This window comes from Bos indicus x Bos taurus, chromosome 3, assembly GCF_003369695.1.
Source record: "Bos indicus x Bos taurus breed Angus x Brahman F1 hybrid chromosome 3, Bos_hybrid_MaternalHap_v2.0, whole genome shotgun sequence".
Lineage (NCBI taxonomy): Eukaryota > Metazoa > Chordata > Mammalia > Artiodactyla > Bovidae > Bos > Bos indicus x Bos taurus.
Genome location: NC_040078.1, coordinates 78,509,318 through 78,536,344, shown reverse-complemented (window position 1 = coordinate 78,536,344; position 27,027 = coordinate 78,509,318). Strand labels below are relative to the sequence as shown.

Here is a 27,027-nt window from a genome sequence, read left to right as displayed (position 1 = left end):
GAACGACTAACACGTGACATGATGACATGACAAGATGGCTCCTAATTTTTTTTTTTTAAATAAGCATTTTATTTTATTTTTTGGCCACGTGGTACTGCATGCACGTCCTTAGTTACCCAACCAGGGATTGAACCCATGCCCTCAGCATTGGGAGCATGGAGTCTTAACCACTGGACCGCTAGCTAGGGAAGTCCCTCCTAAAAATTTTAAAGATAAATATATCACTAGAATAAGATGGAAGGTGGGTAAAACTATACTGAATTCAATATGTGAACACTGACTTACAACATTGGAGCTGTTTCTCTTTTCCTTTAGAATGTCTGAATCAAAAAAAAAAAATCACTTAACCCACATTTACAAAAAAACAATGTAGAGTGAATTTTTTTTCCTTAAACAATAATGCCACTTAAAAATAGTAAAATTGATGGACAGTATTAATAAACTTGAAGTTTTTTATCAGTAAAATGGATACCCATTCAAGTATGTCCTAGACCCTGATATTCCTGACAATTTCAGTAGCTTAAAGGACTGTGAACCCCAGCTCTTTATCACAATCAGGATTCTTGTTGATAACTGAAGAATCAGAGATTCTTCAAGCAAATTATTCCTATGCCTTGCATTTTGACAATACTGTTTAATCTTCCTTTTGATAACCAGCTAAATTTCATACATTAGCTTTCCCATTTAAATGGATAATTCTCCTTTAATCCAGTTGTTTTATAAAGCCTGAGTTTCTACCTCTAGGCCCCTTATTCTTATCTTTACCCACCTCAGTTCTATGCACATCTATTGTTCTTTGCCTTCACAGCCGTTTCCATCAAGCATCTCAAAGTGAAAAGTGTTGGACTAGAAACTGACTTAAAAAGTCATTTCTGTTTCAAATCAGAAGGACTAAGGTAATTCAACAGGGTAACTCTTAGAAACTATATACCTATGCTAAAATATTTATTCCCCCAAGGAATCCTGAAAAACACTTTTATATAAGTATTCTAAAAAATAAAGTGAAAATTCTGTACAGTACAGTTAATGGTAAAAATTGTTTGTAGATTTGGGAACCTTAAAGTTTTCCTTTCTCTTCTTTCCTTTGCTTTTCTTTCAGTAGAAAATGTGCATCAGATGTTTATGTTTAATTGGTTTACAGACTGTCTGTGGACTCTTTTCCTGTCATATTACCAGGTAATGTCCTTTCACTTAGCAGCTACTTCATATACCTATAAATGCACAAAATATTCATGCACAAATTATTACTGGACATAATTTCAAGTTAAATGTTGAATCTTTGGAAACTACTTAATAGAATCTAGAATTTTAAGGGAATACAAATAATCTAAAACAGTCTTCCCCATATTTCATTGTAAGTTAAGTATTGGTTTAAAGAAAAATTGTATACGTGCACATTTATGTAATATATAGTGCTGGCAAAGCATTATTTGGAGGGAACAAATAAGTTTCATATTTAATTAGTTGATTTTGGAAGTCATTTTTGAAGTTGCATTAAGAAGAACCCTTGAACATTTGGGGGAAAACGGTCTTTATGAAATAAGACTATCTAACTTCTGGTTTGGTAAAATGTGTTAGTACACGTTTTAATATCATGTTTGCATTACCCAGTATCTGCCATAGTAATGTAAGTGAAACACGTTTGTTATTTTGCAATCATTGGCTCTGGCAATCATCAGAATTGGCACCAAAGCCAGTTGGCAGTTCTCGGCCAATACAATAAACTTTTAAATTGCAGGCATTTCAGGCACTGCACATAAGCAAATTCTCCACCTATACAGTCGAGTTGGAGATTATATCTATTAAAGAGCAGCTTTTCAGTATTTCACATTTAGAAAAATTCTCTAGTGCAGAACCATTGCATAATTACGTTACTACTGGCATTGCATAAAGTGTGTGAGGAAAAGCAAATGATACATGAGGATGGCAGTCTACCCAGTACAGTCCCTTTTCTTAATCCCTGCTGTGACCTGTAAAATTCTGTTATATGGGATTTTACCATTTCTGTCGGGAAAGATCCAAAAGAAGTACCCGTCAAGGGATAACCGCTTTCAAAGCGCACTGCTTGACGTTGTTGCAATCAGAGCAACATCCGTTTTTCCAACAAATGGGACTTCAAAAAAGGCCTACACGTTAAATATATCGTATCTTTTCCCCAACGATATGAATGCTGGACGTGTCTCCTTTGGCTAGTTTCCTTCACCTCTAGTCCCTAGAGCCCGCTCCCGGGCTGGGGTCGCTGATCCGCTGGGCTGAGATGCCCACCTCCCGCTCTACACCCACCTTGGCTCCGCCTCCTCCGCGCTCCTCTGGGGGAGGGCTGCCTCGGGGCCGCGCGCGCGCGCGCGTTCTGGCCTTTTCCCTCCAGTCCCGCTGAGCCCCGGCGCCGCGAGGGGGCGGAGTGGGGTGTGGTGGGCGCGCTCGGGCGGCTCCTGCGCGTTCCCGCCGAGGCAGCGGCGGCGGGAGCGGCAGAGGCGGCGGAGGCTGGAGTCCCGTTGCCGAGTCTCACATCCGGGTTCTGGCCGTGACCCAGCTGCGGCCGCCGCGGAGATGTGACCCGTCAGTACGGCAAATATGGCGGAGGTAAGGGAGTGAGCTCCCCCTCCCCGTCCCGGAGCCGGGCGCCCCCAGGTCCGGGCCGGGGAGGAGTGGAGTGGGCCTGGCTAGGGAGGCCGAGCCCTGCTGGCGCCACTGCCCACCTGTTGTCCAGAACAGGCCGCGCTCTGGGCGGGAGCTTTTCGTGGAACTTAGTTGGGATGGGTCTGTGGGTAGGAGAAAGCGGAGGCGTAGTTCGACTTCGGGGGCACTTTAAAGGGTCGAGGGCGGCGTACCCGTGCGTACGGAAAGGGGCGAGGTGGGGTGGGGGGCGCCCGCGGAGTAGGGGCGCCTGTGGCGCAACTTCGCCGGCCGGTGCTAGGGGCCGAGAGAGGAGCTGCTGCTTCCTCTTGAGAAGTTTCTTCCCTCTCTAACCGAGATGCTGTTGCGCCCTACCGCGTCACCCCCATCGGTTTGCTACTGACATTCCGCCTGTGTTGGGGAAAACGTAAGGAAAACGGCCTCTGATTAACTCAGTAATTTTCTTGATGGTGACCAGATGAGCGTGGAGAAATGAACTTGGTCTTTTCGCAATCCATCACTCTAGGTTAGGGCAGCCTCACCATTTCTTCAAACATTCCCCCTTCGCCTCCCCGTAGAACCTCTTTTTCTCTATATTTCAGAAGAGTTGCTTTCTCCCTTTCTTAATCACTTTCCGGGCGTTTTACGCCTTTGCGAATCGAGGCTTTCTATTCCTGTCTTTCTCTTTCAGTTTTTTCCCCGCTTAGGGAAGATTTCCTCCCCTCCCCCTCCTCCCCTCTACCCCCCCTTCCCCTCCTCCCCCCTACTCCCCTCCTCCCCCCTACCCCCCCCCCAACCCCCGCCCCAGTTTGCTCTTTTTCTAGTAAACGAGTTCCCAAAGCCCCCTTTCTTCACTGGCGATTGTTTAAATTTTGGGGCCTTAAATCCAAAGGGCCCTTAAATCATCATGTTGGGGCAGACAACCTCTGTTGATTAATCTGAATTTAGTATATACTACTGGAGATTAAAATTTTTGCCTCTGATGTAAACCTATAAACATTTGACTTTTTAAAAATACATTTTTTCTCCCTTACCATCAGAAGAATTTCGATATCCTTCACTCGCTGGAGTTGAAGAGGTATATTTGGACTTATGTGTCTTTCTTGAGTAGAGCCACTTTAAATGTTGGCAAAGACATTTTTTTCTTTTGAGAATTATCATTTTCATTGTCTCAGGGGTACCTAAAAACAGATTTAGGAAGTAGGTAATTATATTTACCGTCCACCCCCTATTTTTGTCTTCATTATTTGCTAAATGAAGCCAATGGTGAGTACACGTTCATCAATACCATAATACTTCCTTTTAAAATTTTGGAATTCAGAAAAATACGTTTCGGAGAAGAATGTTAATTTGGAGACCTGTTCAAGTACCTGTTGAGTGGAGGGACCCAAAGCTTAAGAGTTTTCTGGAGTGGCTCTTAGGGTGCTCCTTCCCCTTGGTGTATGGAAACTGACTTTATGTTCTGGAGTATTTGCTATTTAAAAGGAATAGCAGGGTTGATTGCTGCCAGTATTTTTAAAATTTTAATATTCTGACAAAAATAAATTTAAATCTTAAGATTTACTTCCGTTTATTTTGCTCTTTGTGATTAAAGAATTGTATTCCAAGGAATATAAATTGGAGAAAACATAGTACTTTGTATTTCACTTAATGTGACTGGATTTATTCCACTGGACTGAAAGATATTTAGTCCTGATGAGGTTCTTAAGGGCTTGTTTCCTTCGTGTGTAAAAGGGGAAGGGATTCTGGGTACCTGGCTTTACATATATTTTGTCAAATAGTCTTCAGTGAATGCCCATTAGGTAAGCAGCGCTGTGCTGTAATAGGTGATGGGGTTTCTTGCCTCGTGGTGCTGCTCAGGATGGTTTGAATTTTAAGTTTTGTAGTCACATTTTTAAAGCAGGATATTACTGAAGGAAAATACCTTAGTGTATAAAAATACAGTGAAAAATGTGCTTTTTTTTTTTTTTTAAACCTTAGAAATTTTAACTACTACCACACTGAAAACAATATGTAAATCATTTTAACATTTTATTTCTTTTAGAATTAAAGATGATTGTATTCATTAGTGATTGAGTCACTGATCGTTTCTTAATAATTGCAAGTGGACATTTTAGTTTCCTTAAAAATCCTATCACTTGGAGAATGGAACTTTCATGTTTTGTAGGAACACACGGATAGTTCAATTTCAAGAAAATTTAAAAAACCCTGAAATTTGTTTCCAATGCATTTTAGTGACCTAGTTATCTTTTAAAAATTAATCTTTCGTGTTCTTCAATTACTTGTAGATGGTTTTATTTATAATAGAATTTTGCGGAAGAGTGGAGGAAACTTCATCTCTGTCCTACAGAAAATCTAGAACCAGTGGAGTAGTGAAAAGTAAAATGAATTTGTAGTTTTCCTATCTCAATATTTTAGTAATTAGAATGATTTTAGAGACTAGTCATTTTAAAAATTAGACGAAGGAGAAATGCTTGATTTATAGAGTGCTTCTACTTTTATTTGAACTCCGAAGAGATTTTTTTTTTTAATGCTGCCAATATAAAGCATGTGATAAAATAATTCAAATGCCGTGCTCTTTGCACTATGGGTTAAGTAGACCTGAAGACTGATGCTAACTGGTGAAATAACAGTACGTGCAAAGTGACAATATGTGTTCATTTGATAAATCTAAAGGGAAAATAGGTCACTGAAGAAACATGTCTCTAGAGAAAAATGTAGGTATTATGCTTCTGGGCTTTTTTGTTGTTTCCCGCATAGAGTGACCCTGATCTTGTTTTTCCAAAAAAATATTTGATTCTTAAATACTGTTTGCTTTAGATGTGTACAGAATACTAAATTTTCATACATGATCTGATTATCTTATTCCATAATAAGTATGTCATGCTTATTAAAATTGTAGTAACATTTAAAACATATATAACGTATATGGAAGTAATGACATATGCTCCATTTCTTAATACTTTCTGGTAATATTTCTCCTTGCTTATTATCCCCTAAAATTATTAATCAACCTTCGAAAAGGAGGCTCTCCTAGTCACACTTAAAGGAAATTACAGAGTAGTGGCAGTTGTACAAAGGCAGTGAGAAAGAAAGAATAAGAGGAAAAAATAGTCAGTCCTTTGGGTTTTATAAGGAATGTGGTATACAGACTTTTGGGAATGAACAATTTGTCTTTTATTTCAGAGTTTGTAAACACATAAGCTACTTCTCTTTCAAGGGAAAAAAGATCATAGCATATAGTTTAAGACCTGTCTTTTCACCTAGGCCATATTGTTGTCTCATAAAAAGAAGAAAATTTAATGGATTTGCTATTTTGTGTTAGTTTTAAGTACTTTAGTATTGCCAAAAATAATACATAGTATTCAGTCACTGTCACATCTATCCCTTTCTGTTAAAAACAGACTCCTTGTGTAACATTTTTCAAGGGTTATTTGGATTTTGTTTCTTAAGGAAATAGGATCATCTTGAATGCTATTCTTGATAGTGTTAATTTCTACTCTAAACAAAACTTGTTTCACTGCAATGAATTCAGACCTAAAATAATTATGCCAGTAATGAAAAAAAATTTTTTTTTAGTGTTTATACTTACAGAGCTATTAAGGATTTATCCAGAGTGCTTAACACCCATGATGAAAGTTTAAAAAGCTTAATTCAGAAGAAATAATAGTCAAAGTGCTTGATAAGGTAGGAAAGATTAGTTGGGAAATAATAAAAGTGAATTTCTTTTAGAGAATTCTGGAGACTAATAATTTTCCCAAATAATTAAAAAATGCAGTATTGCCATTGAAACTTCAGCATGTCATTATGAAAAGTAACCAGCTATACAGAAATTTCTTGCATGAATTTCAGATGGAGTCACTGTATATTTCTAAAGATTTCCAAACGGTTTCAAAATTCATTGGAGTGATTAAGTTCACATACCAGTTGTTACTGGGGACCACTCTGTTTGACTTAGGCTGTGGCTTAGGATGTTATGTTTATGTTGTATGAAATTCATAAAGTAGCAACCTCCAAAAGCTTTTTGCAAATTAGATTTTTTCCCCCAGTAGCCCTAGATTTTAAAAATAATACATTTAGAATAGTCTTAAACATATCCCATACATGAAGCTAAGTACTCCTTAGTAGTGTTACGTTTTTTGAGCAGTTCATAAAAAAGTAAGGAACTTAGATCTCAAAGGAAATTGAAGTAAACCTGAAGAGATCTAAGTCTTTTCATTCTAAAGGAAAATGAAACTGAGAGTTGATGTAGTTTGTCCTGGGTTGTGCTGTTTGTGTAGTACAGTCAAGACTGGAACATAGAAGACTTCTGAATTGCTAGTGCTTAGTAATAGCAGTTCATCCTCTATAAATTATTACTGTTGTTGTAAATTTTCTAATTTTAACTCCAAAACTTTCTTAACCAACAGTTAAGTGATTTAATTTTGTGTGAAGGAAGAGGGATGGTGGGCCCTTGGCACAGTCTCCCTGCCCTCTCTCCACCCTGTAATAGGGCCCCTAAACTCCTGTCTTCATCCCTATCATTGTGAGAATCTAGTATCTGCATTACTAAGTAAATGATATTAATACTTAAATAGTGGTGGAATTGGTTTGTGAGAAAAAATAAGACAGTTATACTCACTGAAAATGTGTTTTTGATTGTCTAGGATAAAAGAATCTAATTACTTCGTGTTTTTACTACCTTATTTATGTTTTAGTAATAGTGATATTCTAGTTTATCTTTTGTTTCTTTGGTATATGGGATATTTCTTATCATGGTCTAAAAATATACAGAAGAGAAACATTTAAACAAATTTGAGGCACTGAATAGTTGTTACAACTATTAGCAGCTTGATCAACTAAATCAAGTATATGAGTGTAGATATAAAAGTTGCCATAAAAGTTAACAGTTCCTTCTGATTCTTTGATTTAGCCGATTCATACCCTGTCTGCTGTTTTCCATCTCAGATAAAACAATTATGTATGTACCTAAAAGAAAACTAGGTTATTTTTCAAAATTATATAAACTTGTTTCTAAAAAATTATGGCAAATACTAAGTTTTCTTGAAAATCTAAAAGAGAAGAAAATGAAAATGGCTCATAGTTCCACTGTATAATCTCCACGGACTTTCTGTTTAAAAAACAAAGAATAATGCTTGCAAGCGGTTAAAAAATTCCAGCAGTACTGAAAGGCATAAAATGAAAAACCTTCTTTCCCCATCCCATGTTCTAGAGGTAACTTGTTAACAGATTTTTGTGTGTCCTTTAGGGGAAAAATTTTTTATGTACCAGCCCAATTTTCCCCTTCCTCTACACTTTTCTTTTACTCCTAATATAGCTATCTGTTTATAGACACATACACATGCACATGTATTTAGCATTTTTTCCCTCAGAAGCAGAACTGTCTCATTCTTTTTAGTGAATTAGTAATTTCCTTTGCTTGGAAAAACTATGTTTCATTTCTAACTAGTTAAATAATGGACTTAAATTTTTTCCCCTTTTTCTATAGACAACTCTGTAGTAATAACTGAGATACACGTATCTTTATGTGCTTTTTTTAGTTATATTAAGTAGGGTAAGTTCATGTTAGCGAGATGATCTGCAGAACGCTTTAACTCCTATTTCTATCAGTAATATATGAGTGTGTTTTAAGTACATTTTAATCCCCAGTGTAATAAATCTTCTTTACTGATTGCATATTATAATTTTAGATTTTTATGAAAATAACTATTGTTACAAATGAGTACCTGTTTAGCTTTAGTTGTAGTTTTTCCCCGTCCTTTCTAATTTACTGTAATCATTAATGGTAGATGTTGCAGGTTTTCTGGAGGGTATTGTTAGATACCAGTTCCTAATGAGACATAGATAATAGTCTGACATGACAGATGACAACTTGCAGTCACATTTTAAACATGCTTTGACTAGATGAAAACCATTTTTTAAAAAAATAGAGGGGAAGGAGGAGAGTTTTTGTTGTTGTTGTTTTGTTTTACATATTTAATAGTTGTTTCCTTCCGAAATATAGAAGGAATTAGGTCCTAGGCTTTACCTTCACCACCTGTTGTGGAACCATTATCAAGTCAGTTTTTCTCCCTGGGTTTGCTAATCTATAAAATGAGGTAGATGGGGTAGGTTTTATTGCCATGTTCATGATCAAGTAAATTTATGCATTTGGAAATATGTAGTACTATATGAACATAAAATGGTCCTCCTATTCTTTTAAATATCTAAATTAAAAATGCCTTCATTTCATACTAAAATTTCCGGTATTATACTAAACTCACGTTTATATGTATTTATATACTACACTCATAATGAAAGATGATCAGTTTGTTTGTTGGTGGGCAAAAGTAATGCTTACAGTATAAACTGTTTTCAAATGCCTGTTTTCCAGAAGCTGATATTTGATTTAATTGGATATAATTGACTTCCCTGGTGGCTCAGTGGTAAAGAACCTGCCTGCCAAGGAAAGGAGATGCGAGTTTGATCCCTGGGTTGGGAAAATCCTCTGGAGGAGGAAATGGCAACCCACTCCAGTATTCTTGGCTGGGAAATCCCTTGGATAGAGAAACCTGGCGGCTATAGTCCAGGGGGTTGCAAAAGACTCAGACACGACTTAGTAACTGAGCGTGTGTGCATGCATGTGTGTGCAGGCGCACACACACACCCACACCCCTTCCTCCCTCCCTCCCCCTCTCTCCCACTCTCTCTCCCTCACCAGTCTCTAGCCTGTAGATATATAGGCAAACCATTCCTGCTTCCCCTCCCCCAGTGCTAATCCAGGTATACCATCCATCAAATCATGTTTCTTAAAACGTCCTAGTATGCCTTACATACCATGATTAGTGCTATCTTTGAGCACTGGGTGTTCTGTTTTATGCCAGCTATACGTATAATTGCTATCAGTCATTTAACATTTGGCATCTTAATGAATAGGACATATTTTAGACTTTTTCAGAGCATTACAGTGGTAACTGTTTACCAGTAAAACAAAACTCAGTATGGTGTTTATTCACATTTAGCACAGTTTGAGGAGTTTTACAAACTATACAGACCCCAGTTGCAATTTAGTCTATTATTGCCAATATCTGATAACATCAGTGAAAGTGTACCTTTTATTCTTAAGTAAAATAACTTATTTTTTTATCAGAAGACTGTTAAATGGAATAATTATTGGAGTGTTCAAAAAGAACCAAATGCTCAAAGAGCTATTTCTTTTAAGCTAGTTTGAAAGATGTGCTGGTTTCTCTTGTTTTAATCCTTTCAAACCTATTTCAGAATTTTACTAAAAAGGAATAACGGCCATTGTAAGGCTACTCTGTGTATAGTGAACCTGAGACCAGATGAAGATAATCATTAACTTTGCTGTAGCCTTGGACAGAGGTTGTGCTTAAACTTGGGAAATAAAGTTTGAAGTGAAAGTGGATTAATATTTTTAAATGTTGATTTGCTGTGTAATATGTGTGGTGGTTTAATCCATTTTGAGCTAGAAGTGAGCTAGAACTGTTCAAAAGATGTTGTTCAGTTTCCCAGTCATGTCCGACTGTTTGTGACCCCGAAAAGCACACCAGTCCTCCCTGTCCCTCACCATCTCCCAGACTTTGGCCAAGTTCATGTCCATTGTATTGGTGATACCATCTAGCCATCTCATCCTCTAACATTCTCCTCTTCAACATCAAAAGATATTAAGCAAGCTAAAAACTCTTTTCTATGGTTACATTATTCTCTGTTACCCTACTCCACAGCTTCCCATTAGAGGAACCAAATTTAAAAGTAGCACTGTTTTGACTCTCTGTGGCAGTTCAAGATGGCGATGTGACTCTTGAAAATGTGTAATACTGAATAATGGTCTTTTGTTAAAATGAGTCAATGCTATAGACAAGAGCCATTCTCTTATAAGAATTAAAAGGAACAAATAGGAACCTTGGAAAAGTATGCTTTAGAACAATGTTAAGTCACCATGTAGAAACTAGAATGTCACACTTACTGCAATAGTGTGATGTAGACTGTTTTCAAAATGGAATTTTTAATATCTCATAAGAATTTATCTTAGAGGCCTAGCTTTTGAAAAATTGGACACTTTTTGTCTTTTCAGTTTTGTTCCTGCCTTTCTGCTCCATATCTTAGTAGAAAGAAAATACTAGAATATCCGTATCTTTTTGCTGGTACTTCTGAACTTGCAGCATCTCTGACTTCTGATGAGCCTGAATAGACAGCTTGGAATGAATAGGCAAGGTTTTAGTTAAAAAGATTTTGTCATTTGAGGCATCATTTGAATTTGTGTTCTTGAATTTATTGTATAGGAGTTGATGTTTCTAGATGACTTGTTGTTTATAACTGTTGAATTAGCTGAATTACAATAAAACACAGCCACAAACTGTCTAGTGGTGGTAACCCTAAAATAATTTGCTAATTTATCTTTAAATTTTCCAGATGGTTGTGGTTAAATTTATAAGAGGTAGAATGGTACAGTAGGAGTACTATAATAGGAAAGTCTTTGTGGTCTTCTATTAGATAACCTTCCTGGATTGACCTTGTAAGATTGCTAACTTTGTGGTAATTTAAAAGTATGTTGTGTGTTAGTAAAGGTAATGTAATGTTTGTACTTAAAGTCACATTTAAATTTTTCCTTCTGCTTTCTTACAATATAGTTTTTATTCTAAATAACATCTTAAATTATTTCTGCCTCCCTTCTCACACTCATTTTAAGCCAGAGAACAGCTTGATAGCAGACCTTGGGTTTAATTTTCCCTGTATTGATGAGAGAGAATATTTTAGAGAATTCAGAGATCTGAAATCATATGTTTGTGCACGTGCTAACTCACTTCAGTGTGTCTGACCCTTTTCAACCCTGTGGACTGTAGCCCTCCAGGCTCCTCTGTCCATGGTATTCTCTGGAGTGGGTTGCCATGCCCTCCTCCAGGGAATCTACCCGACCCAGGGATGGAACCCGTGTTTCTTAATGTCTCCTGCATTAGTAGGCAGGTTCTTTACCACTAGTGCCAGCTGGGAAGCCCAAAATCATATCTCTTGAATGACATATATTATAAGATACATATTTGCCTTTGAAATCTGAATCAGTTACACATTATTGTCTTTGTTTCTAGATTCAGGAATGTTTTAGATTTTTATCTATGTTTAAATAAACATAATGTCAGAGGAGGGATTATGCAGGAAGTTTTAGTTTGTCTTAGTTCAGACGTTAAAATGTAACTAGTTTTTGGTGTCATATCAGTTGTTGAATAATTCTGTAATGTTCATGAAGATTTACTACACGGAGATGCTAATTTTTCTTTTTTCTCCCCCTCAGCCATCTGTTGAGTCTTCAAGTCCAGGTAAGTATTTTCTATATTTTTTATCATCTTTATTTAACTAACATTTGACCTATTAGTTACATAAAGGTTAGAGGAGTTAGACTATCATCTGACTGACTTTTCTTCTGAATGCTTCTTTTCTCTGGGGAAAAAGAAATGGATGAAATATTTGACTGCCCATGAAAGTACAGGTGAGGCTGCTGTGAGTTCAACCTCATGACTTTTTGTGGGTTTCTTCTCTCTCTCTTTTTTTAAATGAATTGCCACATGTATTTTGTGTATTTTGTATTTGCTGTTTGATTTGAAGTGTATTTTTAAAAAGGAGTCTTTAACTGCTTAGAGATATTTGCTTATATAGAAAATTCAAAGTATTTTATTTGTGAAAAATATTGTTAATGCGTTTAATGAGAGAGGGAAAGGTAAAATAAAAGGTTCAACAAATGAGTATTGTAAATTAAAAAGTTATTTTAAAATTTTATTAGAATCAAGTTTTCTCCTCTGACCATGTATCTGACCTTGTAGTCTCTTCCAAACACAATATAGATTTCATTTTTTTCTTTAACTTTGAGGTTGCAAATGTATGATCTTTGGGCCAAATCTGGGCCATTAATGTTTTTTGTTCAGCTAGTGTAGTGAGCTTAAAAAATTAGAATATTGTATTTAAAATCTGGATTTAGGTTTCTTATGCTCAGTTGAAGGTTCTGATACCACTGGGTCCAGCGTTCCTGTGTGTCAGCAATTGATAGAAGCTAAACAGCAGTCAGGAAAGAGTTTGGTATGTGTTGATCTTCCTGCCTCGATGTCCAGGGATTTTACTGAGAGAGGAGACTGACTTCTGCAGTGGGGTAGGCAGGTGAAGGAAGAGCCTAAAGTAGCTTAGGAAGAGTGAGAAAGGGAACTCTCCTGAGGCATGGTATTGTTTAATTTGAAAACATCTCACATTGCATATTTAATAATGATGTATTACTGACCTGTATTACTGACCTTTTCAGATCATTGAAGCAGTCACTTTTTTGTGTTTTAAATTTTAGGAAGTTTTGGAAAATACTGAAAATAATATAAGGCTTTTTTAGTTGTTCGGGGTCCTTTTCTTGAAGACAAATCATTGTTCTCTGTGTCAAGTAGGAGTTGAATTAAAATAACTCTAGATCCCTTGTTAATGATTCAGTTCAGTTCAGTCAGTCAGTCACATCTGACTCTTTGCAACTCTATGGACTGCAGCATGCCAGGCTTCCCTGCCCATCACCAATTCCCTGTACTACAAATTGACAGTTGATTTTATCATATTTATTTTAGCTGAAAATATCTTTCTGATATTCTTGGAAGTGAAGTACATTATTAGGCTTTGTGAGATTTCTGAAACTCAAGGATTTTTTTTTTCTTGTTTATAAATATGTTCTAGATGGAAGTAGGTTGGAAGACGTTGGAAATAATCTGACCTCAGATAAATCAAATTACCATATCCTTTTCAGGACGTGGTATTATTGTGCCTTTATATTTTTTTTCTTTCAAATACAGAAATCATTTTCATTGAAAAGATAAGTTCTAGTTTTTGTAGTGTTGTGAGTTTGCAAATAGATCAAATTTTAAACATTTTTCTGTGAACTTTCAAGACTTTTGTTAGGTAATACATAGGTACATAAAAATAATTACTCTAAAAGTGATATGAATAAGTGGCTTTTCAGTTTCCATTGCATTTAAAACAGCTTAGGGTGAACTGGAAGAATAGTGGAGCTGGAAGAAAACAAATGTCTTTGATAGCTTTTATTACTTGCTGAACGCTTGTATTAATACAAATAGAATGAAGTTTTTTGTTTTCAGAGTAAGGAACATCTTTTGAGGTAGGCAGCATTTGTCGCATCAGTCTTCTGTCCACAGAAATGTTTACTGTTCTTACAAGTAGTGCTAATTGTAGGCAATTTAAAAAATTGGTGGAGAAATTTGAAATAGAAACTTAATGTAAAAAAATTTGGTCCATTGGTGAAATACTGTGTCCTTTGTAACATCTTCACTTTGGAATTGAAGTGAAAATCACTCAGTCGTGTCCGACTCTTTCCGACCCCATGGACTATGCAGTCCATGGGATTCTCCAGGCCAGAATACTGGAGTGGGTAGCCTTTCCCTTCTCCAGGGGATCTTCCCAACCCAGGAATAGAACCGAGGTCTCCTGTACTACAGGCAGATTGTTTACCAACTGAGCTATGAGGGAATTGATGCTAATAATAGCCATGTGACCCAGGCTAAGTAGTTTGTCTGTTGATTCCACTAGTGTAAACTAATTACATCCAGTAGCCATTAGAGGTGGGGTTTTAGGGTAGGAAGGTAATAGAATGATTAAACAAGTCCACACCATATATTACAAACTGAATTTATTTTCTTAGTCATTGCAAAGAGGTAAGGTACTTTTTTAGTAATTTTGCAGTAGGATGGAATTCTGTGATAAAGCAGGGATATTTGCATTAATTCTGAAGCAAAATATTTACACAAAGCACCAGACTCCTTAGCCCTAATAATTTACTTTTGGGATTCTTCTCCCTAGGAGATAACCTAACAATGGGCCTTAGTAATTAACAGAAAGGAATAGGATGGTTAGTTGGTCTTGAAGAACAAGGTAAAAAGAAGTCAACTGAAACAAAGAAGTCAAGATTAAGGCAAGAAAAAAACCTGAAATTGAAAGTTTATAGAGAATGGTGCAGTGTATGTGTGGGGAAAGGAATTAAGAGTGTTGAGAGAAAACGTTCACTTCACTCACACTTTGTAATTTCATATAATGGGAGGGTTAAAATAACAAGGCTTTAAGTATAATTGGCTTTGCAAATAATGAACAAAAATGGGGGACTTCAAGTGTGTGTGTGTGTGTGTGTGTGTGTGTGTGTGTGTATAATACTTGTGATTTGGTACTGTTTTCTCATGTGAGCTTGATTTTTAAGTTGGTAAAAGATTGTAAGTAGTTAGAAATTAGGCATAATTATTTTTAACAATATTTGCATTCAGTAGGAATTATATTATGATTAGGATAATAATATGCAAAATGGTAGCATGAGATTTTTTAGGATCTTTCTGCCAGCAGTGGAGAAAAGTATAGCAACATCTGTGCTGCTGCTCCTGCTAAGTCGCTTCAGTCGTGTCCGACTCTGTGCGACCCCATAGACGGCAGCCCACCAGGCTCCCCCGTCCCTGGGATTCTCCAGGCAAGAACACTGGAGTGGGTTGCCATTTCCTTCTTCAATGCGTGAAAGTGAGAAGTGAAAGTGAAGTCGCTCAGTCGTGTCCGACCCTCAGCAACCCCATGGACTGCAGCCTACCAGGCTCCTCCGTCCATGGGATTTTCCAGGCAAGAGTACTGGAGTGGGGTGCCATTGCCTTCTCCGAGCAACATCTGTAGGAATACTTAATTACTGACTAAGCATCCTAGAAGATTGCTGTGTGAAATGAAAAGTTTTGGGACTGTTTTCTATTGAAAACTGAGAAAGAAGGGATAATGATTGGGACAAAAAAGCTATAACTAAATTAGTAATTCTTAAACTGCTCTTAGGGAACCCTGTGTCTAGTCTTTCACCCAGTTGTAAGATTCCTTTCTTAAAGTGTACCACGTTATTCTTCATTTCTAGAAGAAATTAAGATAATACTTTTCTAAATGTTGTTTTAACTTTATAAGTTGGTCTAAGACTTTGGTAACTAATTTGTACTGTACAAGATAGACTAGCTGATTTAACAGTTATATATTTCGTTATTTTGTATTTAATAGCAATATTTTGTTCTGTCCCTCCAAGAGCACAGTGACTTCTGAGTGCTCTGCCCTCTGACCTAGCTTGCCGTTTACTCATCTTAGTAACCCATAGGTTCTCGTCAAGTATTCTTCGAGGCAGAATATCTACTGCTTCTGAAACTCTTGACTAAACAGGAGCCTTAAAGAGCAGTAAAAGCACAGGCATTGGAATCAGCAGATCCAGAATTAAAGTTCCATTCTTGGCACCTACTGGTTCTGTGAGTTTAAATATGCTACTTAAACTCTTTGAACTTCAAGTTTTTATTTTTACTTCTTAGGATTGTTGGAATATTAAGTGAGATAATGTATGTGAAGGGTTTGAGCATAGTATTTGACGCATAGTAAACACTCAAAAAATGGTTCTTAATGCTAAAAATATTGGTAGGTAACAACAACCCTGGAGTCTTGGGTGCCCCCTTATTCTTAATTGTCTGATTTTCCAAGAAATCAGCATCTGTATTTCTTTGTTTTACTTGTTGGTTTTCTTCAACAGTGAAGTAGGAGAGTAGGTATATCTATTGATATAACATTTAACACTTTAAACTGATAAAAGTAAATTGCTAATTGATTTTTTTGTTTTTTTTAAATAACTCATTTATTAGTTAACAGTCTTTTGCAAACAGTCTTTTGTCCAGGTTTGTCATAGTCGGGATAGTTTATAGATTATATTCAATATATGCCCAGCATTTGCAATCTACTGTTTCAAGTTTTGACCCTATTGAGTTCAGCAATATTCCCCAGCCACAAGGCTAAAAATAGATTTAGTTATACAACAGTTACCTACTGGATTATTTTTAATACCTTTCATAAGACTTTTGTATGCAATTTTAATAAACTTTGCTGTTTATACTCTTTGGGTTACTTCAACTAAGTTAAGGACAGCTATTTTCATATTAAAGTATATTTTTATGGATGTGCTAGTAGAATAATATTTGAGTTCAGCTGTACTTTTCCCTAGCCTATATATTCAGATGATGGTATATTTCATACTCTATATTCATACTTATTGGGTCTATTAAATATTAGTCAAGTAATTAAGAATTGTGATTTTTTTTTCACACAAAAGATCATTTTTATTTGATATAGCCACTATTTACAACTGAAGCTTTGGAAGATTACAGTACTCTTCAGACACCCTGCCCTCATTTTATAGTTGCAACTGTAAATATATAGCAGTAAAACAGGGTTAAAAAAAATCCTTAAAGATGTTTTGTGGGGGGTGATAAGTAAAGGCAGGAATTTTAGAAAACAAGAAATAAAATTTGCTGTGCATAGCTTTTCCCTTGTACTTTTACTTATATCCAGTTTCAAATAACATATACATTAATATTAATAAGGTACACATAATTTGGTTTACCAAACTGTTCAAAATATTCTTTACCAGGAGGTTCAGCAACATCAGATGACCATGAATTTGATCCATCAGCTGACATGCTGGTTCATGATTTTGATGATGAACGCACATTAGAAGAGGAAGAAATGATGGAAGGAGAAACAAACTTCAGTTCTGAAATAGAGGATCTTGCAAGGGTAAATAACAATAAGAGCTAGAGGATGAAGTGGTTATAACTTTTTTATGGAGAGAGGAAACACTTTAAATTTTAGTTTTCTATGTTATTTTGGGGAAAGCGGTATTTTTTATATATATATATAAAATCAATACTGAGAAATTCTGTGTGGCCATAGGTGGGATATTTAATGTTTGGAATGAAAGGCATTTTTTAAAAGAAACTTTATTATATGAATTAGAATTCAGTAGTTAACTTTGATAAGACATCACAGGTACTGGATCAAAAATATTTAAAAAATGGGTACTGAATTTCATCGTACATATCTTCTGTCCTCCCCCAGTTACTGCACCTTTTATTTACTCCCCTTCAGAAGCATGCCACTCTTTTTCTTAAGAGTTGTCATCCTGTTCCTCATGTCTTGCCTACTCTGTAATGTTCCCTTAATTGTCTCTGCCTTTCCTGTAAAGATAACCAGTGATTTCATTGTTATAACCATTGGCCACTTTTTTCTCTACTCTCAAGAGATACTCAGCACAGTTTACCATTCCCTTCCTGCACTGTCGCTTTCCCTATCTTCTTGTTCCTGTTGAGTGGCTTTTGCAGACTTGTCTTCCTTTCCTCAAGGTTTAATTTTGGAATTTCCCAGTTCTCAGTTCTGGGCTTTGTTTTCATCCGTCAGTACTCAGTGTAGTGTGAGAGTCAGCCCCATCAGAATCACCCATGAACTTCCTAAGAAATATGCACTCCTGTGTCTTTCCCCCAGGCATACTAAATCAAAATTGGGGTGGGGTGGTGGACTCAAATCTGCATCATCATTAAGTATGCACACCATGTTTAAAAATGCTCATTACTAGTGATTGATCTAATCTTGTTGTGTCTGTATGCTTAGTATTTCTTAGTTATTTTTCTAGCATTATCCTGTTTGCTGTCTCCACTACCCACCTGCTTGACATTTCTTTTAGGATATCTCAGTAGACATCTTTGAATTTTAAAGGTCTAAAATAGAACTGTTGATTGATACTCTCTTCATTTGCCTGTTCTTCCCTGTTTTTTCCATCTCAGTAAAAAATGGCAACACTCTATACCTTGTTGAGTAAGTCAGAAGCCAGGGAGTCATCTTCCTTCATTCTCAATATCTGTTCCTAAATAAGCTTATCATTTCTATCCAGAAATATCTGACTCTTGTTCCATCTCTACTGCTACCCTCAAGCCCAGGTCGCCATCATTTTTAGCTTAGAATGTACAGTAGCTTCCTAACTGGTTTCTTCATGTCCTCTTTTACCACTTTTCTCCAATGTATTACCACAGTAACCATGATGAACTTTTCAAAATATAAATCAGTTCATGTCAGCCTCCTATTTAAAACTCTTCGTTGGCTTCCTGTTACACCAGAAGAAAATTCAGACTCCTTGCCCTGGCCAGCAGGGCCACCTACATATGGTCCTTTGTTCATGTATTACACTGCCCCTGTCACGGTGTCCATAGCTGTTAGCCGCTTCTGTTCTTAGATGTGCTGGCTTTTTCCTATTTCAAGGCTTTTTACCTCATTCACACTCTCTGGTATGTGCATTCTGAGACTGACTCCTTTTTCTGTTAAGTCTGGGCTTAACGGTCCCTCCTCAAAATGGCTTTTCCTGGCCCCAGTCAGCTATTTTTAGCTGCTGAACCACATCCATTGCTTGCTTTCTGTGTAACACAATTTGTAGTTGTATGTTTGTTAAGTTTTTGTCTATATTCTCCTTAGTTCCATGAGAGGAGGGATAGTCTGTTTACCAGTATATTTCATAGCACATAGCAAGAGTGGTCACTGAACATTTTTGAATGAATGGATAAATCAGTTTGGTATGTTATCGTTAAAAGGTGTTACGTGTACAGTCTGCTGTACTTCAGAACAAAAAAAAGAAGTAAGACATAAGCCAGTCTTTAAGCATTTGGAGTATATAATATCACAGAAAATGAATTCTTATACCCTTATAGTAATAAAGATTAATCTATGCTTCAGAATTTTAGTTCGGAACTTTAAAGAGCTGAAAATAAAGTCTGACTAAGTCAAATTCTGTGAGTTCCATTTTGGATCATGTAGTAATTAAAGCTGGCTTAATCCATAAACCTAAGCAATTCAATATTTTGTTATTTTAAGCCAGACAACAGAACTGATCATAGTGGTAATGGTGTAGAGCTGTTAAAAAGCTTTTCAAGGATGAGTTAAAAAGCACATGAGGAATCTGGACTCAGAACTATTCTTTAGGAGAGGCTAGAAAGCATTCAAAAGACTAGTATAATTTGCTTGGATGATTCAGAACCTAGGCAAACATCAAAGGAAACAGTTGATTTAAATGTCATTCATGGTTGCTTCATGTATTCATGAAGTGGAAAGGCGATTATTTCCAAATATTTGCCTCTGTTTCAAAGAAATTTACCACTTTGGATTATTTTCTTGTTTCTAAATAACCCATCCATGGGATAAAAGGTAAAGGAAGAAAATCTTATATTTTCCATTTTTTCACATTCTATATTCAAGTAATTTGAGTAAGTAAGTACTCAAGAAGAGGTAATCAAGTATGGTCAAAATAGGTTATGAGGTGGAATCATTATTATTTTACTTCAGAAAATGGGCTGCTACATTTAACTAGTACAAAATTACTAAGGGACTTTGCTAAAATTTTTTTTCATGTTGTGGTCTTTTCCTCTTTTTCCCTTTATTCAACCTCCTTCCTCGGTCTGTTACAACCCCCAAATTTGCTTTCAAATGCTCCCTTTTTTGGAAAAAATAATTAGAATTATTTGTAGAATATATACAAAGGGAAAGAAAGACAAGGGAACCAATCTTTATCATTCTTTTCAACCAGACAGTCTTAAACCTTCTCTCAGACTACTTCTAATCTTTCCTGGAGTAATTAAGGCTTAGGTGTAAGTAGCATATAATCACCAATGCTTTCATCTGTAGCTTACAGCTAAGCTAGAGGGCAAGTATATTGGATTTCCTGTAGTTGTAAACTCTTTAGGTCCCAACCAAACTAGCTTTGTTTTTATTTAAAACAAAATGGGCAAGATTTTGTTATTGATGACTGATTTGCTCTTATAGAAGTAAAACATTATAGTTATGTCAGGAATTGGTAGGGTAGTTTATACCTGGTACTTCGGTTGCATGAAAAGGACCTTTGATGTAATGTGGCAAAATTTTGACAGTTGATTCATTCAGGAGTTAACAGTGACTGCATAGCCTGTAGCTTTAAGTTCGTTTAATGTGAATTCTAAAATTTAAGTGAAAACTAGCTTTGATATGTATTGTTAACATTTGTATGTGTGAATCTTACCAATATAAAAGACATTTTAGTTAAGTTTATCATTTAAATGTTTTAAGAGAATTAGTTGTACAGGTTAGAATTTATTGATAATATTAGAAGAGGTGTCAGAATCATTCCCATAGTAAACTTTGGTTTGTAGGAATGGCGATATGCAGGTTTAACGCTGTTTTTCAAATGTGCACTTAAAACCCACCATCTCACTTTGAACAGTAGCAATCTGTTTCGGAGAAAGGAGATCAGGATCAGCTGTATCTTTATTTGTATTTTTGAAAAATCACATTAAAACAATTAATACTTTAAAGTGTTAAGCACATTTTACTTGGTGAATCTCCAGAGCTAGAGAATAAAGATTAAAATGTGAGAGTTTTTTGGTTTTTTTTTAATAAGTATTCACAACACATGAATTATACAGGTAAGAAAAAAGCTCCAACGTGGGTACTATAAAGAAGAGTTCACTGTCTTCATCTCTTCCTAGTTTGTTTTATAGTCAAAGCCCAGCCTAAGAGGTTGGTTACGTTAGGAACTGTGACTCTTGTCTCTTAGGCCTTCTTGCCTAAAAATCAGTCCCTTTCCTTCTTCCCAACTTCATTTCCTGGTAAGTCACAACAGGTATAAAAAGAGAACTATGTCTATCCACCAAATGACCCTTGAACGGCCATCATCTGCTACCAAGTTCTGCTGCTGCTGCTGCTAAGTCACTTCAGTCGTGTCCGACTCTGTGCGACTCCGTAGACGGCAGCCCATCAGGCTCCACTGTCCCTGGTATTCTCCAGGCAAGAACACTGGAGTGTGTTGCCATTTTCAGTGCATGAAAGTGAAAAGTGAAAGTGAAGTCGCTCAGTCTTGTCCGACTCTTAGCGACCCCACGGACTGCAGCCTACCAGGCTCCTCCACCCATGGGATTTTCCATGCAAGAGTACTGGGGTGGGGTGCCTTTGCCTTCTCCGGCTACCATGGGCAGTAAATGACTAATCCCCTGATGTGAGGGAGAGGGAGCCACTTTCTCTGCAGCTAGGAGACAGATACCACTCCATCCTTACAATACTGCTGGTGGTGCTTGATAACTGTACCCTGTTACTTAAAGGTCAAATTTGATTTCAGATACCATGTTTGTCTTTGAAAAAGTCTGTGCTGCTTTCACCTCCAACTAGTCTCCCTTCAGCTTATACAGACATGATTGTCCCTCTTTTTGTTATAATACTTAGACAACTTAATTTTTAAAAGCACAATATGCAAGTATAGTCCACATGCCTGTATTTTTATTCATTTTGTACTGTATCCGGTTTCCTTATTTTTATAGTCTATCAATCCAGCACGTCTTATTTCACTCTCCCTAAGAATGATGAACACTTAACCTAGGGTCGTGTTTTGAGGAAAGGAGTACGTATATGCATATGTATGTAAGGGCTCTGTAAAGCAGTGAGTCAGACAGCCTCTTTAAAAACTCAGCTGCACTGTTTAATCAGTGTGTGACTTCGGACCGGGTATTTAACATGATTAAACTTCAGTGTCATTACACAGATGGTATGTATAAAGCATTCGGCAAATGTCTGACACATGATACTCAAATCTTAATAGTTATTCATAAGATTCTCAAATCTGTAACAAAACTGTAGCCAAAACTGTGGAGAACCCCTGTACTTGATTCATAAGCTTTTTTCACTCTGCTCCTCCCATTTCTTAACACTTGTATGAATGGGAACATTTTATTGTGATGTTTCAATTAATTTGAGGAAAGCCCTTTAATATGTGATAGAACACAGACTTTGGCAGTATAAGCTAATGAGAAAGTCTATGGAACAGGTAGCTGATGGGTCGTAGGATAGTGTACTGTCAGCCAATTTAATCCTCTCTTTTTTTTTTCCAGAGGGGAATAACAACTTTTGCTTTCAGATCAGATCAGATAAGTTGCTCAGTCGTGTCCGACTCTTTGCGACCCCATGAATCGCAGCACGCCAGGCCTCCCTGTCCATCACCAACTCCCAGAGTCCACTGAGACTCACGTCCATCGACTCAGTGATGCCATCCAGCCATCTCATCCTCTGGCGTCCCCTTCTCCTCCTGCCCCCAATCCCTCCCAGCATCAGAGTCTTTTCCAATGAGTCAACTCTTCGCATGAGGTGGCCAAAGTACTGGAGTTTCAGCTTTAGCATCATTCCTTCCAAAGAAATCCTAGGGCTGATCTCCTTCAGAATGGACTGGTTGGATCTCCTTGCAGTCCAAGGGACTCTCAAGAGTCTTCTCCAACACCACACTTCAAAAGCATCAATTCTTCGGCGGTCAGCCTTCTTCACAGTCCAACTCTCACATCCATACATGATCACTGGAAAAACCATAGCCTTGACTAGACGAACCTTTGTTGGCAAAGTAATGTCTCTGCTTTTGAATATGCTGTCTAGGTTGGTCATAATTTTCCTTCCGAGGAGTAAGTGTCTTTTAATTTCATGGCTGCAGTCACCATCTGTAGTGATTTTGGAGCCCAGAAAAATAAAGTCTGACACTGTTTCCACTGTTTCCCCATCTATTTCCCATGAAGTGGTGGGACCGGATGCCATGATCTTCGTTTTCTGAATGTTGAGCTTTAAGCCAACTTTTTCACTCTCCACTTTCACTTTCATCAAGAGGCTTTTGAGTTCCTCTTCACTTTCTGCCATAAGGGTGGTGTCATCTGCATATCTGAGGTTATTGATATTTCTCCTGGCAATCTTGATTCCAGCTTGTGTTTCTTCCAGTCCAGCATTTCTCATGATGTACTCTGCGTATAAGTTAAATAAACAGGGTGACAATATACAGCCTTGATGAACTCCTTTTCCTATTTGGAACCAGTCTGTTGTTCCATGTCCAGTTCTAACTGTTGCTTCCTGACCTGCATACAAATTTCTCAAGAGGCAGATCAGGTGGTCTGGTATTCCCATCTCTTTCAGAATTTCCCACAGTTTATTGTGATCCACACAGTCAAAGGCTTTGGCATAGTCAATAAAGCAGAAAGAGATGTTTTTCTGGAACTCTTGCTTTTTCCATGATCCAGCGGATGTTGGCAATTTGATCTCTGGTTCCTCTGCCTTTTCTAAAACCAGCTTGAAGATCAGGAAGTTCACGGTTCACATATTGCTGAAGCCTGGCTTGGAGAATTTTAAGCATTACTTTACTAGCGTGTGAGATGAGTGCAATTGTGTGGTAGTTTGAGCATTCTTTGGCATTGCCTTTCTTTGGGATTGGAATGAAAACTGACCTTTTCCAGTCTTGTGGCCACTGCTGAGTTTTCCAAATTTGCTGGCATATTGAGTGCAGCACTTTCACAGCATTATCTTTCAGGATTTGGAATAGCTCAACTGGAATTCCATCACCTCCACTAGCTTTGTTCGTAGTGATGCTTTCTAAGGCCCACTTGACTTCACATTCCAGGATGTCTGGCTCTAGATCATTGATCACACCATTGTGATTATCTCGGTTGTGAAGATATTTTTGTACAGTTCTTCTGTGTATTCTTGCCATCTCTTCTTAATATCTTCTGCTTCTGTTAGGTCCATACCATTTCTGTCCTTTATTGAGCTCATCTTTGCATGAAATGTTCCTTTGGTATCTCTGATTTTCTTGAAGAGATCCCTAGTCTTTCCATTCTGTTGTTTTCCTCTATTTCTTTGCACTGATCGCTGAAGAAGGCTTTCTTATCTCTTCTTGCTATTCTTTGGAACGCTGCATTCAGATGTTTATATCTTTCCTTTTCTCCTTTGCTTTTCACTTCTCTTCTTTTCACAGCTATTTGTAAGGCCTCCCTAGACAGCCATTTTGCTTTTTTGCATCTCTTCTCTATGGGAATGGTCTTGATCCCTGTCTCCTGTACAGTGTCACGAACCTCATTCCATAGTTCATTAGGCACTCTATCTATCAGATCTAGGCCCTTAAATCTAATTCTCACTTCCACTGTATAGTCATAAGGGATTTGATTTAGGTCATACCTGAATGGTCTAGTGGTTTTCCCTACTTTCTTCAATTTGAGTCTGAATTTGGCAATAAGGAGTTCATGGTCTGAGCCACAGTCAGCTCCTGGTCTTGTTTTTGCTGACTGTATAGAGCTTCTCCATCTTTGGCTGCAAAGAATATAATCAATCTGATTTTGGTGTTGACTATCTCGTGATGTCCATGTATAGAGTCTTCTCTTGTGTTGTTGGAAGAGGATGTTTGTTAGGACCAGTGCATTTTCTTGGCAAAACTCTATTAGTCTTTGCCCTGCTTCATTCTGTATTCCAAGGCCAAATTTGCCTGTTACTCCAGGTGTTTCTTGACTTCCTACTTTTGCATCCCAGTCCCCTATAATGAAAAGGACATCTTTTTTGGGTGTTAGTTCTAAAAGGTCTTGTAGGTCTTCATAGAACCGTTCAACTTCAGCTTCTTCAGCATTACTGGTTGGGGCATAGACTTGGATTACTGTAATATTCAATGGTTTGCCTTGGAAATGAACAGAGATCATTCTGTCGTTTTTGAGATTGCATCCAAGTACTGCATTTTGGACTCTTTTGTTGACCATGATGGCCACTCCATTTCTTCTGAGGGATTCCTGCCTGCAGTAGTAGATATAATGGTCATCAGGGTAGCATTACTTTTTATTTCAAATATTTGGGGGCAAATAAGAGAAATCCGTTTTGAGCAAGCTTAGGCAAAATGAAGATTTAGTTGTAAGGCTCATGTAATTTCATTAAGGGCAGGGGGAGGTCTAGACTTCAGAGACTCCTGTGCCACCAGAACACTTTTTTACATGGTGGTGTCCTTTTTGAGTCCAATTTTCGTCATATGTTGTAAGTTTTCAGGCTCCAAGATTTATTGCTTGGGATACAGCATATATTCTTTAGCTGCTATTGGTAAAATTCTGGAAACAAATTATGTTCAAGCTTGGATCATGTGCCCTTTTCAAATGAATGGTCAGGGAATGCAGTGATTCCAATTGAGTTAGATGCTGTGAGTCCAGGAGGTAAGCTTTCAGTCAAAATACATGCTTGGAATGGAGGAAAGAACATTTCTGGAAAAATGAATGTAGAAAGAAAGGACTGGATGACAGACAACAAGAAATGGTACTTGAATTTGAAACTGGAGTTTTCTCAGCAAAATTGATTTGGGGTTTTATTGTATTTGTGTTTACTGTTAGGACTTCCCTTTATACCTTAGATATCAGGTAAGATACTTTTTAATACTATGTGGATCATGGTTGTTGCTTCCTAATTTGTTGTTTCTAACTTGCTGCTTACTCGTAATAACTTGATATTGGGCAACAGAAATTAAAAGTTAATTCCTAAGAAAAGCATAATACCACTACATATTCTTTTGTTTTCAGTATTAAGCAAGAATTTTCTTGATGGACTGCTGCTGCTAAATCGCTTCAGTCATGTCCAACTCTGTGCGACCCCATAGATGGCAGCCCACCAGGCTCCCTCGTCCCTGGGATTCTCCAGGCAAGAACACTGGAGTGGGTTGCCATTTCCTTCTCTAATGCATGAAAGTGAAAAGGGAAAGTGAAGTCACTCAGTCGTGTCCGACTCTTAGCGACCCCATGGACTGCCGCCTACCAGGCTCCTCCGTCCATGGGATTTTCCAGGCAAGAGTACTGGAGTAGGGTGCCATTGCCTTCTCCACTTGATGGACTAGGCAGGGGTATTTTGTTGACATGTGATAAAACCAACTTTGACCGAAAGTAAACTTTTTAGAAGTTTGTCAAAACTTTTTTAGACGTTTATTGCTTTTAATATTTTTTAGATGTCATATGAATCTATATCTAGGTCTAAGGAATATCTGGAACTAGAGATTCAGGGTCACAAGGACCTCTTGATCACTCTTAACCCATGGTTAAATCTGTTGATTTCTTCTTTGGGATCCCTTGTTTTTTCTTTACCACAATCACTAATTTAATTCAGATTCTGATTATACTCACATAAATGATAGCAGTGGATTCCAACTTAGCAAACTAAATTTCTCCCTGCCTAGGTTCATCTTGAATAATATGTTGTGTGCGTAGTTTTCCCAAAGCCCTTTTATAGAGTCAGTCACTGTTCAGTAGCTACTCTTAAATGAATGAAAAGTAGACTCTAATAGATGCCTTGAGAAACTAAGTAAAACTAGAGAAAATAGGTTAAAAAAACTAGCCAGCCCTTTTTTTTTTTTTAGTTAACTGCAAATCAGGATAACCTGCGTGTTCATTTTTTGTTTCTGTAGTTGTTCAGTTGTTTCTTTGACTTGTCTTGACTTTTCTCTGCCAGTTCTGTTACTCTTTATCTAATTCAAGCACTTCTCTTTCAAATACACTGATCAGTCACTTCTGACTCTACCCTGTTCTCTGCTTAGTCAATATTGGGGGTGTTGCCAACTTTTTTTGAGAAATGAATTTTTATAAAGCAAGTCACACTTCTCATATGTGTATCCAAGAGAGAAAAATCTTGGACTTAACCATGGAAGTCAGATATTCCACTTTCCAAATAGTGGTTAAAAAAAAAAAAGAAAAATTCTTTCCATGCAGTTGGTACATTACTTATCTTTTTGAC

General features: G+C 37.2%; 1 protein-coding gene across 17 annotated transcripts in view; it reads left to right on the top strand.

The window, feature by feature from the left end:
- MIER1 (MIER1 transcriptional regulator) overlaps positions 1–27,027 on the top strand; it is a 73,045-nt gene that overhangs the window by 3,386 nt on the left and 42,632 nt on the right. For 4 of the 17 annotated variants that reach the window (XM_027536955.1, XM_027536959.1, XM_027536972.1 and 1 more), the window contains exons 3-6: positions 1,103–1,176; positions 11,906–11,930; positions 12,064–12,100; positions 17,063–17,208. In XM_027536955.1, coding sequence (XP_027392756.1) covers positions 1,103–1,176; positions 11,906–11,930; positions 12,064–12,100; positions 17,063–17,208 — 282 coding nt within the window. Of the gene's footprint in view, positions 1–1,099; positions 1,177–2,431; positions 2,584–11,905; positions 11,931–12,063; positions 12,101–15,741; positions 15,897–17,062; positions 17,209–27,027 lie in introns of those variants that run through there. The other 13 variants (XM_027536957.1, XM_027536961.1, XM_027536956.1 and 10 more) reach the window with 12 other exon arrangements.